Genomic DNA, 14904 nt, shown 5'->3' with positions numbered 1-14904 from the left:
CTCTAAACTCCCTTATTAGTCCTAATAGATCTTTTGGGTAGATTCTATCAGATTTCCTACACCGAAAATGTTGCCTGCAAATAAAGATAGTTGTACTTCTTCCTTTCTGGTATGGATGCCTTTTATTTATTTTGCTTGTCCTATTTTCAAAAGGCTTTCTTCTTAGCTCCTTAGCTTTTTACTACATACAGCTTCATAATTCAATATTGGTCTTGCATGGCAAGCCAGCAGTGTGACAGACACAGTCCTCCACGTGTCACTTTGCATTGGAATGTCGGCTCCTAAGATCACCAAGTTTGTCTCCTGAGCCCTGTGAGACTGTGGAAATCTCTGCTGGGTGTTTGACCCCCAGCCATGGCCATCTAGATAAAGCCTCAATTCTCAGCCTCCTTCCCTGCACCTGGAGGTGTCTGCAGTGCTACCGCACCCTATCATGGTTCTCTTCTTTCCTGCATGTTGGCCCCTCAAGTCTTCAGTATTTTAATAGGTCTCTGGTGCCTTTAAACTAATCCTTTTATCATGTTTCATCGGGCTTTTCGTGTTCTCTATAGGAGCCTTTGTCTGCCAAAAGCTACTCTCTCATACCCATAAGCAGAAGTCAAATCAATAAAATTGTTACTCTTTAAATGTTCTCAAACATTTCCACTTCTCTTTATCTCTTCCACCACCATCCTAGTCCAGATCACTCCCCTAGGTTAGTGCAACGACACCCTTCATTGCCCACTTATTCCTCATATGGCAGCCAGAATTATTTTTAAAAAGACAGATAAGATTATATCACTTCCCTGCTCAAAACCCTTACATTATTTTCCATAGTTTTCTTAGCATAAAATGAAAATAAACATTATTAAAAACAATAAATGGTACTTGCTGAACTGTGGTCATGTTCAATTTGCATCAGTAATGCAAACAGCCCTTCCTGTGACTCGTCTCATTAATACAGACAAGTAAGCAGGCGTTCATCAAGTTCAACTTAATTGGTCAAGGACACAGATGGGGCAGTAAAGGCAGATTTTCAAGCCAGCTCTCTTCAGCTCAAGAGCATGTCTTTGAAGCAGAGTCCTGAATGGAAAAATGACTCCTTTTCTATGTTCTCATCTTTCTATCAGTTAGGGCTGTCTAGAGAAGAGAAACAGGATTAATAGGAGAGGTAGATGTATCTCCTGTTGAGGCAGAGAGCAACAGACAGAGAGAGAGAGACTTGAAGGAACTGGCTCACATGATTGTGAGTTGGGGGCTGGCAGAGCAGCAGAATGGACACCCAGGGAAAAATTAACGTTGCAGCTTGAGTCCAAAGGCTATCTGAATGCAGAATTCCTTCCTCATCAAGGGACCTCAGTCTTTTCTCTTCAGGCCTTCAACTGATTGGATGAGACCCACCCACATTGTGGAAGAGAGCAATCTGCTTTACTCAAAGTCTGTTGATTTAAATGTTAATAATATCTAAAAAAAAAAAAAAATAGCTTAACAACCACATCTAGATAGTTTGACCAAGCAACTGGGAACTATAGCCTAGCCAAGGTGACACATGAAACCAGCCATCATACTTCCTGACTATATTTTCATGGTAAAGAATTCAAGCAACAGAGAGATATATAGAAGAAATAGTGAAAGTCACATTTCCATCCCACCCCCTTTCTTCCCAGAACTGTGAGTTCCTAAGTTAGCATCCTTCCAGAACTCTGCAAATTCCTTTAACATTCACACATGTAAATATATACATATATAATTTGATTTTATTTTACTTAAATGAGATTATCCTGTAAGTGCTGTCTAGTATCTTGTTTTTTGTCTCAAATGGTAACTCATGGAGATCATTCTGTGTTAGTTCATACATATTTATCTTGTTTCTTTTTTTCAGTTGGACAAGCAAAACATTCAATGTTTACAAAATTAAATCAAGTAAAAAGCAAAAAATCTCTTTGATCACTTCCTAAACCTCACTCTCCTTTTCAGCAATACGTGCTTTTTTTAAAAAAAAAAAAAATTTATTTTTGAGACAGCGTATCACTCTCTTGCCCAGGCTGGAGCACAGTGGTGTGGTCACAACTTACTGCAACCTCAAACTTCTGGGCTCAAGTGATCCTCTCACTTAAACTTCCCAAGTAGCTGGTAGCACAGGCATGTGCCACCACACCCAGCTAATTTTTTATGTCTTGTAGAGATGGGATCTTTCCGTTTTTCCCAGGCTGGTCTTGAACTCTTGGGCTCAAGCCATCCTGCTATCTCACCCTCCCAAATTGCTGGGATTACAGCCATGAGCCACCACGCCTGGCCAGTGAGTGCTTTGATCGGTTTGGTGTATATCTATCTAATTACACAAATAAGTGAAGATGGCAGGGTGGTCTCTTCATTTCCTTCATGTTTTCTTCTCCTCTCTGTTCTCACCCCTGTATAACTTGTATCAAGAATGTCCTGCTATGACAGTGAACTTACATCACGTGACATTATCTACATTAATAAGAGAGAAGCTTGTTTGTCTTTCAAGTGTGCCACTATGATGCATGTGAAAAAGCTGAGCCTATTCCTATGGAGGGCTGTCAGCAACAGACAGCTATAAAATCCGACCTTTTCATTTAGGCTGGAGCCAGGAACTATCAGTTATTAGGTTGGGGAGACATATAAGACTCAAAAAGAATTTTTCAACCAGAAAGCCAAGATTAGGTTTTATTGTGAGTCTCTTGGACAAATATCTGTAGAAACTTTCCAAAGGAAGCGATCAGGGGAAGGGAGGCTGTGGAGAGGACTCTGTAAGCTGGTGGGGTCCACTGCTACCTTAAGCGTGAGGATGGGCATCATGGGTTGGGCCAGAGGCAGGGCACAAATTGGGACCTGTAGTAGGCTGAATAATGGCCCCCAAGGATAGCAGGTCCAAATTCTTCGAATATGTGTATATTACCTTATTTGGGAAAAGGGACTTTACAATGTGATTAAGTTAAAGATCTTGAGATGGAGAGATTATCCTGGATTATCTCTGTGGGCTCTCAATCAAATCACTCATTTCCTTATGATGAGGCAAAGGCAGATTATGTTCACACACACCCACATACAGGAGGAGATGATACGATGAGGGAACAGAGAAAGATTTAAAAATGCTGGTCTTAAGACCAAGGAATGCAGGCAGCCACCAGCCACGGAAAGAGCTGGAAACGGATTCTCCCCTGGAGCCTTGGGAGAAAGTGGGGCCCTGCTGACATCTTGTTTCAGCCCAGTGATACTGATTTTGAATCTCCAGTCTCCAGAACTGTGAGAGAATAAAATTATGTTGTTTTAGGCCACCCAGTGTGTAATAATTTGTTACAGCAGCCAAGGCAACCCATACAGGACCTAATTGAACTCCAGGTGTTAGCCACGTATACATAGTTCCCCAGCCCCTTCCTCCCAGAGCCTGTGGATGGAAGCGTGGAGATTTTGATGTTGAGGAAACTACCTGTTACTGAAGAATAGAAAGAGAACATGAGGAGGAAGCTGAGTGCCTGGATCAATGTTTACTCCCCCCGTGAGTGATTTGTGAGCTAGGCAAAAGGGGGGCAACGGAGAATACAGTTCATGTGGCCCTCACTTTCTAGGAAGCTCTCTAGGGGGAAAGCTCAGCCAGAAGTCCATGATGCCAGGAACAATATTAAGAAACTCTTAATTAATGGCACTCTAGCTGAATCTTAGAGTTGGAGTGCATCTGCCTTCACAGTGGTGCACAAGAACTCCAGGGGAGATAGGGTGGTTGTGTATGGCAAGATGCTGGATAAATGGAGGCAGAGACTGGGTGGTGACCAAGAAGCCCTAGATCACTCTGGAGGCTGCATGTGGCTCTGTGTATGGCTCGGGGGAAGGGAAGAAGGCAGGCAGAGAAATATTCATTGCTATTTGTACTTTGTTTAATGTCTTGTTTATCATTAATCTTATCAATTTGAAAGCAGCCGATTAATAACAATAATAAAAATAAAGCACAAATGGCCAAGATTTCTCTGAATGCATATTGTATGCATTTAGCAAAGTAATTTTGAGGTGGGAGATCAGCAGGACTTGTTATCTGACTACCGGTCATGACCCTGCTGATAAAAACAAGATCTAGTCCAAATACATTACAGTAAAGAAACCAGCCCAAACAGCTAAAACCAAGATGGCAATGAAAGGGACCTCTGTTTGCCCCCACTGCTCATTACAGGCTAATTATGATACATTTGCATGCTAAAAGACACTCCCACCAGCACCGTGATAGTTTACAAATGCCGTCGCAATGCCTGGAAGTTATCTTATATGGTTCAAAAGCAGGGCGGGGAGGGGGGTAGGACCCTTGGTTCTACCCCTTTTCTAGAAAATTTATGAATCACTTATGCCTTATTTAGCATGTAATTAAGGAGTAGCTATAAATATAGCTAGCCAGCAATCCAGGAGGGCTACTTTGCTTATGGGGTAGCCCTGCTCTGTCTATGGAGCAGCCATTTTTCTGTACCCTGTTGCTCTGATAAACTTGTTTAGCTTTCGCTTTACTCTGTCGGATTGCTCTTGAATCTGTTCAGGTATGAAGCCAAGACCTTTTTGAACCAGCTCTTCATTCTGCTCTTCCCTCACTAATAAGTTAAAAAAATTTTTGACCCATAATCATTATCTGTGTGGGAAATTTATGATGAAAAAGAACTGGTAATTGTGACTTTTCATCATCCTACGATCCAGAACAGCCTGTTCCTGTGGGGGCTCTGGGCTTCTGTTGGTCAGGAACAATGTAAAAGTTCTTATTTAGAGCACAATGAGGCAAATGAAAAGGCAACATAGTGACCAACTCTTACCTAAATCTAGCCTGTAAAAGAATATTCTTTTTTTGCCAAACCAGACTGTATCCAGCTTTATTAAAGATACTTTCCAGAGCCGGGCGCGGTGGCTCAAGCCTGTAATCCCAGCACTTTGGGAGGCCGAGGCGGGTGGATCACAAGGTCGAGAGATCGAGACCAACCTGGTCAACATGGTGAAACCCCGTCTCTACTAAAAATACAAAAAATTAGCTGGGCATGGTGGCGCGTGCCTATAATCCCTGCTACTCAGGAGGCTGAGGCAGGAGAATTGCCTGAACCCAGGAGGCGGAGGTTGCGGTGAGCCGAGATCGTGCCATTGCACTCCAGCCTGGGTAACAAGAGCGAAACTCCGTCTCAAAAAAAAAAAAAAAAAAAAAAAAAAAAAAAAAAAAAAAAAAAAAAAAGATACTTTCCAGAAAGAATCATGGTATTTCAGACAGGACATGGACAGACAATCATTAACAGTCTAAAATAACTTTCAAATTCCCTTCTTCAACGGACTACCAAAAATCAGAAAGCCACTATAGAACCCAACGATGAAGTCTTCATCTGATGCTCTGAACAGAGAAAGTTTAGAGTGAGGGTTGACATTTCACATTTAGCGTGTTGTTTAACAACTTTTCATGAGTTGACCTTGACTTTCAGGAATTGAAATTCAAATGGCAAAATGGATCTGATGATCCACAATCTAGAAACAGAACTGCTGCTCTTTTGAGGGTCACCATCTCAGTGGCATCACTGGAAAGTCCAGATTGCCTGTCACATTGGGGGTCAGGTCCCAACAGGTGTCTGGGTTTAAGGGAGTTAAGTCTATCCTGACAGGTGGAAAGGGAGAAGACATAAAAACAATTTGTTTTTTCATACCAAGGCTTTTGTGCCAAGGTGGCTATACGTGTCAAAGTCAGGGAATCCCTCCTCCTGGGAACTAATAGGAAGTCTCTCAAAACTAGAAGGGAAAGGTGTTTTCCCCACATAAATCCAGCTTTATAGACATTCTATTAGTGACCTATTTCCCTTTCCTCCAAAACAACAATGAATTGCCCTGTGTGCTAACAACGTATCTCTAAAAAAGTAAAACAAAATTCTGAATTACTTGATAAAAATAATGTTTCAAACTCTTCAGTCATCAGAAGTACACAGTTATCAAAAATGCAGACACTTCACGTGGCATCTCCAGGACCTTCAGCTTTCTGTGCCTGGCCTGTTTTAGCATCTCTATCTTCTGCAGAGTTACTCCCCTCCTTGCCAGCGTCAGCATTTACCCTTTTCCCTTTGGGTACCTTCTCTCCCTTCTTTCAAGGGGCTTCTTTAGGCTTGGGATCTGGCTTTGGAGGAACAGGTTTAGCAGACAACCTTTTGGATCTTCTCTGTGGTTTGTCCTTCACCTTGGCTTTATCTCTTTTAGCATCTCCTTCAGCTTTCTCTTGGGGATGGTGGCAACAGCAGTGGGACATAGGTTCTCGGGGAGGGATGCAGTGGTGCACGGGCTTTGGCCACTCTGGGGAGTCATTCTTGCCTCTTCTTTCAGATTCTTTTTTTGATTGTACAAGTCATTCCTTTGCTCTCCTCTGGCTCTCATGTATCTTCCTCATTAAATAGTTACACCATCTAGTCCCGATTCAATTTCAGAAACCTTTCAGCATTTTACCCTAAGAAGATTTGCAGTTTAATCTTTTTATTAGTTTTCTAGGGTTACTGTACCAAGGTACCACTCTAGGTGGCTAAAGCAATAGAAATGGAATATCTCACATTTCTGGAGGCCCGAGGACCATCAAATTATTGGAAGGGTTGGTTCTTTCTCACTCTCAGAAAGAGAAAACTAATAAGAAGATTAAACTGCAAATCTTCTAAGGGTAAAATGCTGAAAGGTTTCTGAAATTGAATCGGGACTAGATGGTGTAACTATTTAATGAGGAAGAATTTGCTCAGGTGCCTTTCTCCTAGCTTCTGGGGTTTTACTGGCAATTATTGGCCTTCGTGTTCACATGGTGTTCTGTCTGAACATCTTCATGTTTCTGAGGTCAAATTTCCTTTTATAAGGACACTTGTCGCATTGGATTGGAGGCCCCACTACTCCAGCATGATTTCATGGTAACTAAGCACAATCTACAATGATACTATTTTTAAATAAAGTCACATTCTGAGGTACTGAGGGTTAAGACTTCACCACATGAATTGAGATGGGAAGAGACATAATTCAGCCCATAACAGTCTTAAATTAAGAGGAGTAATTTCTGTCTGTGTGTGTATTTTCCCAGAGAAATTTCTTAAAGTCCCAATAAAAAATTTCATTGATCCAATAATGATGATTAAAAGGAGTTATTATTATCTGAGCCTCTATGAAAATCAGTATGCATTTGGCTGCAAGTACCAAAAGTGTGACTCAATGCCAGCCGTATGAATGAACCATCTTGGTGCACAGCCGTGTTGAGCCTTTAGATCATTCAATTCTCAGTTAATATCTCCCTGCAACCACATGAGAGATCCCATGAGTGAACTGCCCAGCTAAACTTTCTCCCAATTTCTGACTTACAAAATTGTGAGCAGAATAAAAGAGTTGTTTTAAGCCAGTATGTTTCAGATCATTTGGGTCATTAAGTCACTATTAAGTAACTTAATGGGAAGAAATGTCCAAACTAAATACCTAACTCCTATAAAAGAGTAAAAGAAGAGAAGCACCCCAATTGAGAATTGAGAAAGAAATAGGAATTTAAAGTAAGAGAAATAAAAAATGTCCCCCCAACCAAGGTATTAAACCTAATTCATAATCATAGAAATTCTACTTAAAAGCATAGTGACAATTGACATTTCTCAGGATTAACAATATTTAAGTCGCATAACATGAAATGTTAATGATGATATGGAGCTTGATGGAAACAAATTTGTACAGCAACCCAGAAAACAATTTGACGATATCTCTGAATACTAAAGATAGTCTGATTCAGCAATGCCATGGCTAGGTACATAACTGATCAATTTTGGTCCACACACACACATACACAATGGAATACTATACAGAAGTGAAAATTGATGAATAAAATTTGCTTATATCAAAATGGTGATTCTCACAAACAATGAATAGTTGATTCTCACAACAATGAATATGGATAGTATGATATCATTTCTACCAAGTGCAAGAGAGGCAAAGGATATAGTCATTTGCAGAAAAAGCACAAAGAAATGCACATGGGGGACCCTGCTTCCCTCTATGAAGGAGAGAGCAGGAGACAACGTGGAAGGCATCTGCAGGGTGACCCTCACTGCAGCGTTTTACGTCTTCATTCAGACACTACCTTCAGGAGTACTGGATGGACTTTTTAAGTACTTTTTGTGTATGCTAAATATTGCAGAATGTATTGTATAAAGTATTTAATTACCAGAATTTCTTTAAACATTCCCAGGCCTGTTTCAGACTCAGCGGATCAGACTGCAGAGGTGGGGCCCATGAATCTTCCCCCTCTGTGATCCCAATAATCACTACTAGTCTAAGCCAGGGCAAGGCCACCCCAGTGGAGGCTATTTCCTTCATGCTCTATTACGTTTTTCACTTTAGAATTCATAATGTTTATCGATCAGTTCCCCAACTTTGGTGCTGCTGTGTTAGCTACCACGAAAGGAGATGGGGAAGCAAAAGCGATGAAGACATTTCCACTGGTTTCAAGGACAAAGGTTAACTCCAATATAAAGGAATTCAAAAACCTTTCAAATTGGACATATTCACATCTGTCGTCTTGATTCCAGTGTTTCCAAATCATTTTTTCCTAATCCCCAGAACATCCACACATCACTGCATCTGTCTGGGAACTTGGCAGGCTTCTTTCTGAAGACATTCCAGACATGCCCCTCTGCCTTGGCACTGATACTTGGCATCTCCCCTTGACATCTCAAGTTTGTCATTTACTCACTGTGTGACCTTGCGCCAGTGGTGTCCCTTCTCTGAACCTCTGTTTCCATCCCTGTAAGTTGGGCAGATGAAGGTCTAGTCTGAGGCTGGTTGAGCCCTTGGAGCGACAAAGCCAGGAACTGTGAATGGACAAAAATAAGAAAAATCAATTCTAATAGTCATAAGGCAACCAGAGAAGAAATAGTCCCAATTCCACCCAAAGACTGATGGGCACCCATTGAGAATCCAGTTTCAATTCTACCTGCAGTAAGGTGTGTGACTTTTCTGAAAATGTCTCTGAATCTCTCTGAGCCTCATGAGTGAAATCAGTGTAATGTTAACACCTGCCTCAGAGCTCTCATGAGGAGTAAATGAAATAACTCTTGTAAAGATATTTTAGGAATTCTGTCTGACCAAGAAAAAGCCCTTGGGGCCATTTCTTATTGGTTCCTGACAAGTGACAGGCTACAAGCAGAAGACTGACCAGCACAGGGTGGGGTGGGGGGGATGTCGGTGGACAGTGTTGTGCCCCACTCACTGCAAGGTGACCTCCCAGACTTCGCTGGATAGGTGACCTTGGCCTGAGAATCAACCACACAGCCCCTCTTTGTGTGGCTGGAGAGGAGCTGAAGCTGTGCTGAACAGGAGGTGAGCATGCGGCTGGCAGAGCAGGCAGGACCCGCAGAACACCTGGGCCTACTGCCTGAGGGGCAGTCACTCCCTACGTCCTTTGGCTGCTGCCCTGGGATCAAACGGATACAACATAACTTCATGGCACGCAGCTGCCAAGGAGGGGCAGGCCCAAGGGATTGGGCTCCAAATCCTGGAAGTGGTTTCCCAAGACACTAGATTTGCAGCACGCAAAACCGGAAAGGCCCAGGTAAACCCGGTCACTGGCACCTGTGCAGTGACGCTCTTTGGCTGGAGAGCTGCGGGTCCCAGGAGCGGGATGGGCATTGGGGAGATGGCGGACCCTCCGTAGGGTGGTGTGCGTGAGCCACATGAGCGCTGCGGCATCTCCTGCACGGAATGGCACCCACACCCGGTGCCCTGCCCTTGCGTGGCTTCACCAGCCAGAGGATCCGTCCTGGAAGGGGCGGGGGGGGGAGGACAAGAGCAGGTGAACAGGCCCCAGAATCGCTCTCCCTGCCCCTGGTCAGAACGCAGAGCTGCCTGGCGCACCTCAGACCACTCCTTGGCTCTCTGGTGGGCACGCCCCGGGTGGGGGATACAGACCCCTCGCCTCGCTGGCGCCTCCGGAGCACGTGCGGGAGGGGCAGGAGCCAGGACCAGGAACTCAGAGGTGAGAGCCAAAGGCGCGGGGACCGGCTGCCACAGACCTTTGGACATCGCAGTGGGGGGTGGGGGTGGAGGTAGGAGTGGGGGTGGGCGGGCGCCTGTGTGCCGGGGCCCCCGTGGCGGGGGGGTAGGGGAGAGGAGAAGGTGACGTCACCCGGGGACCTGGGGCCCCCCGGGGCGGCGGCGAGAGCTCGGCCTCGTGACCCGCTCGCGCCAATGGCCCTGCAGTCTCCCGGGCGACGCGGAGGGGTCCGTGCTGCACCGCCACCGCGCCCCCGCTCCGTGTCCGCACTGCAGAGAGCGGCGGCGAGCAGGCGCCGGCGCACTGGCCCACGTGCTGCGCTAGCGAGAGGGAAGCAGTCTGAGCGAACGCCCGCGCGGGGAGTCAGGGGCACCCGACTCCGCCGCCGCCGCGGCACACAGCCCCCGGCGCGCCCTGTGGGGACCCGGACCAGGAGGGACCCTGCGTCGGGAGAAGGTATCAGACTCACCTGGGGAGGGGGACGCTGGGCCCCAGGAGACTCTGGTGACCCTCGCCTGCCTACCCTAACAGAACTGAAGCAGCCTGCCGGGCAGGGGCCAGGGGTCCTGGGGCGACGCGGGGAGGGGGCTGAGGCCCGCAGGGACCCCCGGGGGACGGGGCTGGGCAGGGGCTAGGCCCGGCTGCAGAGGCGACGCCGGGTGAGGCGGGCGGCTGGGGGTTGGGGTGGGCGTGGACGTGGTGGGGAGGGGTGGGCATTAACCTCGCTCTCGCCCGGCTCGAATTCACAGGCTGTGGAGACCTGGGCCTTCAGCGATCATCCTAGGAGTTGGTCCTGATATGTGCCTCGCGCCCTGATCGCTGCCCCCAGATTAGTATCTGAAGAGATTCGGGAATATGCCGTCGAGCCTGTTGCAGGACTGGTGTCGGGGGGAGCACCTGAACACCCAGAGGTGCATGCTCATCCTGGGTGTCCCCGAGGACTGTGGAGAGGATGAGTTTGAGGACACGCTCCAGGAGGCTTGCAGGCACCTGGGCAGATACAGGGTGATTGGCAGGATGTTTAGGAGGGAGGAGAACGCCCAGGCGATTCTACTGGAGCTGGCACAAGATATTGACTATGCTTTGCTCCCAAGGGAAATACCAGGAAAGGGGGGGCCCTGGGAAGTGATTGTAAAACCCCGTAACTCAGATGGGGAATTTCTCAGCAGATTGAACCGCTTCTTAGAGGAGGAGAGGCGGACCGTGTCAGATATGAACCGAGTCCTTGGGTCGGACACCAATTGTTTGGCACCAAGAGTGACTGTATCACCAGAGTTCTGGACCTGGGCCCAGACTCTGGGGACAGCAGTGCAGCCTCTGCTAGAACAAATGTTGTACCGAGAACTAAGAGTGTTTTCTGGGAACACCGTATCCATCCCAGGTGCACTGGCCTTTGATGCCTGGCTTGAGCACACCACTGAGATGCTCCAGATGTGGCAGGTGCCCGAGGGGGAAAAGAGGCGGAGGCTGATCGAATGCTTGCGTGGCCCTGCTCTCCAGGTGGTCAGTGGGCTCCGGGCCAGCAATGCTTCCATAACTGTGGAAGAGTGTCTGGCGGCCTTGCAACAGGTGTTCGGACCTGTGGAGAGCCATAAAATTGCCCAGGTGAAGTTGTATAAGGCCTATCAGGAGGCAGGAGAGAAAGTATCTAGCTTTGTGTTACGTCTGGAACCCCTGCTCCAAAGAGCTGTAGAAAACAATGTGGTATCTCGGAGAAATGTGAATCAGACTCGCCTGAAACGAGTCTTAAGTGGGGCCATCCTTTCTGACAAGCTCCGAGACAAGCTTAAGCTGATGAAACAGCGAAGGAAGCCTCCTAGTTTCCTGGCCCTGGTGAGGCTCCTGCGTGAGGAGGAGGAATGGGAGGCCACTTTAGGTCCAGATAGAGAGACCCTGGAGGGGCTGGAAGGAGCCCCAAGGCCACCTGCCAGGATCACTGGGGTTGGGGCAGCACCTGTCCCTACCTCTGGCAACAGTTTTGAAGTGAGGCCTTCCCAGGGTTCCCGGCGCCGGAGGGGCAGAGGCCAACACCGAAGGGGTGGTGTGCAGAGGGCTGGCTCTCGAGGCTCAAGAAAACGGAGACGCCACACATTCTGCTATAGCTGTGGGGAAGATGGCCACATCAGAGTGCAGTGTGTCAACCCCTCCAACCTGCTCTTGGTAAAGCAGAAGAAACAGGCTGCAATTGAGTCGGGAAACGGGAACTGGGCTTGGGACAAGAGCCATCCCAAGTCCAAGGCCAAGTAGGCTCGGGAGAACAGGGCAGCATTTCCTACTGCAGTCCGAGGAGACAAGAGAGATATTGGAAGGAGGGGAAAGAGGAGCCCAGACAAACAACAGATGAGTTGAGCAGGACAGAGGGACAGGGCAGCCAGACCAAGGCCAAGCTCCCTCACTCTCTGCCAGCTGGAAGGGACTTCAGCAACCAAGACCAACTGGCGACTGGCTCAGTGGGGATCAGGTCCACATCCCCAGAGAGGTGCTGGAGAGGAAAGCAGGGAGTCTCTGCATCCAGCACATGGGGTGCCTGGGCCTCAGATGGGGACCCCAACAAAGCAAAGGCTGAAGAAGGTGCAGCTGGGGGTTCTGTCCTGCTCATCCGGCCACCCCCAAATAACCACCCTGTGGACTTCGATCCCCAGGCCATGGGGGACCTGGAGGAGCCTGCCTGGGGCCTGCCCCTGCCAGAAGGAGCCAGGGCTGGTGAGGAAGAGCTGTGGGGCAGAGGCAAAGACCCTCAGGGGAGGCTGCAGGGTCCAGCCCGTCTTCAGGATCATCTGCGCTGCACTAGGGGAGCCCCAGGAAGGCAGCACCCTGGAGGCCCTGTGCCAGTGAGGCCAGGAGACCCTACGGCTCTGGGAACCCAGTGCCAGCCAGAGGCTGTGCAGGCAAGGAGACCAAAGACTGATGAGAAGACCCCCAGCAGGGGCACTGGGAACCCAGCAGGCCAGTGTCCTCACAGCTGACTTAGGCCAGGGTGGCTGTGAAGGGAAGTCTCTGTTGCAAAGGAGGAGGAAGGAAAGGGAGGACTTGGTGGGGCGGGGGGTTGTTTCTTCTGCTTGTGTCTGTACTGGGCCACCAAACTCCTGAAGAAATCAGGCAAGGAACATCTGGGGCTGCTATGGCCAGAGCAACTCAACAGATGCTGACACCAAGGCCGGTCCCAACCCTGTCACATCGGGAGTCCAGCCTGGAGGCAGCCCTAAGCAGCCAGCCGTGGCCGGGGCGGGGGCACCTGAAGACATCTGTCCCAAATCCCACTGGCCCTGAGCTGGGAGATGACGGGGCGAAAGATGCCCTCTCAAGGGTTCCAGCTGCCTGGGTCTCCCAGGAGGGGTCCCCCCACTCACTGTCGCCAGGCAGACTGCCCCTGTTCCGGTAATCCCACCCTCACCTGCGTAGGCCCTGTAGTGACCCATGCACCCAGGAGATGCCCACCCACTGCTAGCCATCGTTCTTGTGCAAAGTCGCGTACTGTGCGCTCACCCGGGCAGCCGCCTCTGGGCCCGGGACACGTGCTGTGACCTTCCTTCGAGCCCCAGCTCTGCTCCCTGCTGTCTGGCCCTCATTGTGAGCACCACCTCTGCTTTCCCAGTGTAGATCTAGGCCAGGGGCTGCTTGTTCTGGTGGAGCTGTGTGTGTTCTTTTCTGAGCAGCTTCTCCCCGGAGGCCCCCAGTGCAGTCCCAAGAGATGGCGGGAAGGAGGCACCAGGACACTACGTTCACCCCATCACCACGGTGATGACGGCGCCTGCAACAGGAAGAACCGGATCCAGGATGGAGTGCGGCTGCCCTGCGTGAGGCTCCCCGGGGAGCTTTGTGCTTTGGTGTTCCACCCCTGTTGTCACTCCTGACTCAGTTTCCTCCACCCAGTGGTGTGTTCTCTGCTGTGTTTTCCGGTGTCCTGTGACTGTCCTGTGAAAGCCACAAGGCAGGGCCCTGCCCCAGCAGATGGGCTTGGGAGGGGGCTTCCTGAAGCTAGTGGACACTGCCAGAGTCCACCGTCCTGGCAAGAGGCAGACCTGGGACGCTCGGGAAGGAGGGAGGTGGCCATGGGAGCCACAGCAGGAGGGGAGGCAGATGAGGCGACTTGCCAGGAACCCCAGGAGGAGGGGCCCCGGGACCTGTGGCCTGTGGTGGCTGTTTGTAGTTTCTCTCTGTGTTGTGGTTTCCTTCTCTTCAGCGGTTTCAGTGTGTGTTTCTCTTCAATAAATTTCATTCCGTGCTCCAGCTCGCCTCGCCTCTTCTGTCGGAAACTGGGGTGAGGTTGGATGGGGATGGGGTTGGGGTGGAGTGAGGGCCACGGGGGCTTTGTTAACACTGGTGTATACTTGGGGCTTGGTCTACAGGGCATTGTAGAATGGGCTATCTGCACACGTTGGTCACGAGCTAGGGTTTGTGGCTCATGGACCCAGGCAAAGAAACCCAGCCGAGTAGGCTGGACAGTCCCAGTAGACAGGACACTGGTGGGCCCAGGCAGTGGCCGGTTGGGTCTCCAAGGTACTGGGTGAGCTTCTCCGAAATGAATGAACATTTAAGGGAGGATGAGGGACAGCAGGCAGGACCAGTGGCCCTAGGATCCCTTATATCACTGTTGGATTTCAGGGTTTCCACAACTGGTGTATCAAAACCAGGCCCATTTCTGTGAGTGTGTGCGAGATGGGGAATATGTGTGTGTGTACTAGTGATTGTATGAGAGAGTGTGGGAGAGTGGGAGAGTTTGTGAGCTTGTGTCATGTGTCAGCGGATATGTGAATATGTGAACGAGCATGTGAGATGGTGTGTGAATGTGTTAATGTGTGTGTGTGTGTGTGTGTGTGTGTGTGTGTTTTGTTTTTTTTTTTTTTTTTTTTGAGACGAAGTTTTGCTCTTGTTACCCAGGCTGGAGTGCAATGGCGCGATCTCGGCTC

General features: G+C 48.8%; 1 protein-coding gene across 2 annotated transcripts; it reads left to right on the top strand.

Annotated features, from left to right (window-relative positions):
- Positions 1-10210: 10210 nt before the first annotated feature.
- Positions 10211-14224, top strand: PNMA3 (PNMA family member 3). 2 transcript variants are annotated; one of them, XM_074391704.1, is made up of 3 exons: positions 10211-10450; positions 10744-12154; positions 12276-14224. In XM_074391704.1, the coding sequence occupies exons 2-3, from the start codon at positions 10850-10852 to the stop codon at positions 12336-12338; spliced, it is 1368 nt and encodes a 455-aa protein (XP_074247805.1). In that variant the 5' UTR covers positions 10211-10450; positions 10744-10849; the 3' UTR covers positions 12339-14224. The 2 variants fall into 2 exon arrangements, with proteins under 2 accessions (XP_074247805.1, XP_039319973.1); XM_039464039.2 differs by having other exon boundaries at positions 10744-14224.
- The last annotated feature ends 680 nt before the right edge of the window (positions 14225-14904 follow it).

The sequence above is a fragment of the Saimiri boliviensis genome, chromosome X (genome assembly GCF_048565385.1).
Source record: "Saimiri boliviensis isolate mSaiBol1 chromosome X, mSaiBol1.pri, whole genome shotgun sequence".
Taxonomy (NCBI): domain Eukaryota; kingdom Metazoa; phylum Chordata; class Mammalia; order Primates; family Cebidae; genus Saimiri; species Saimiri boliviensis.
This window is presented reverse-complemented; position numbering and strand designations above follow the sequence as displayed.

Coding starts and splice junctions, on each gene's coding strand:
- PNMA3 (XM_039464039.2), top strand. CDS start 10,850: ATGCCGTCGAGCCTGTTGCAGGACTGGTGTCGGGGGGAGCACCTGAAC.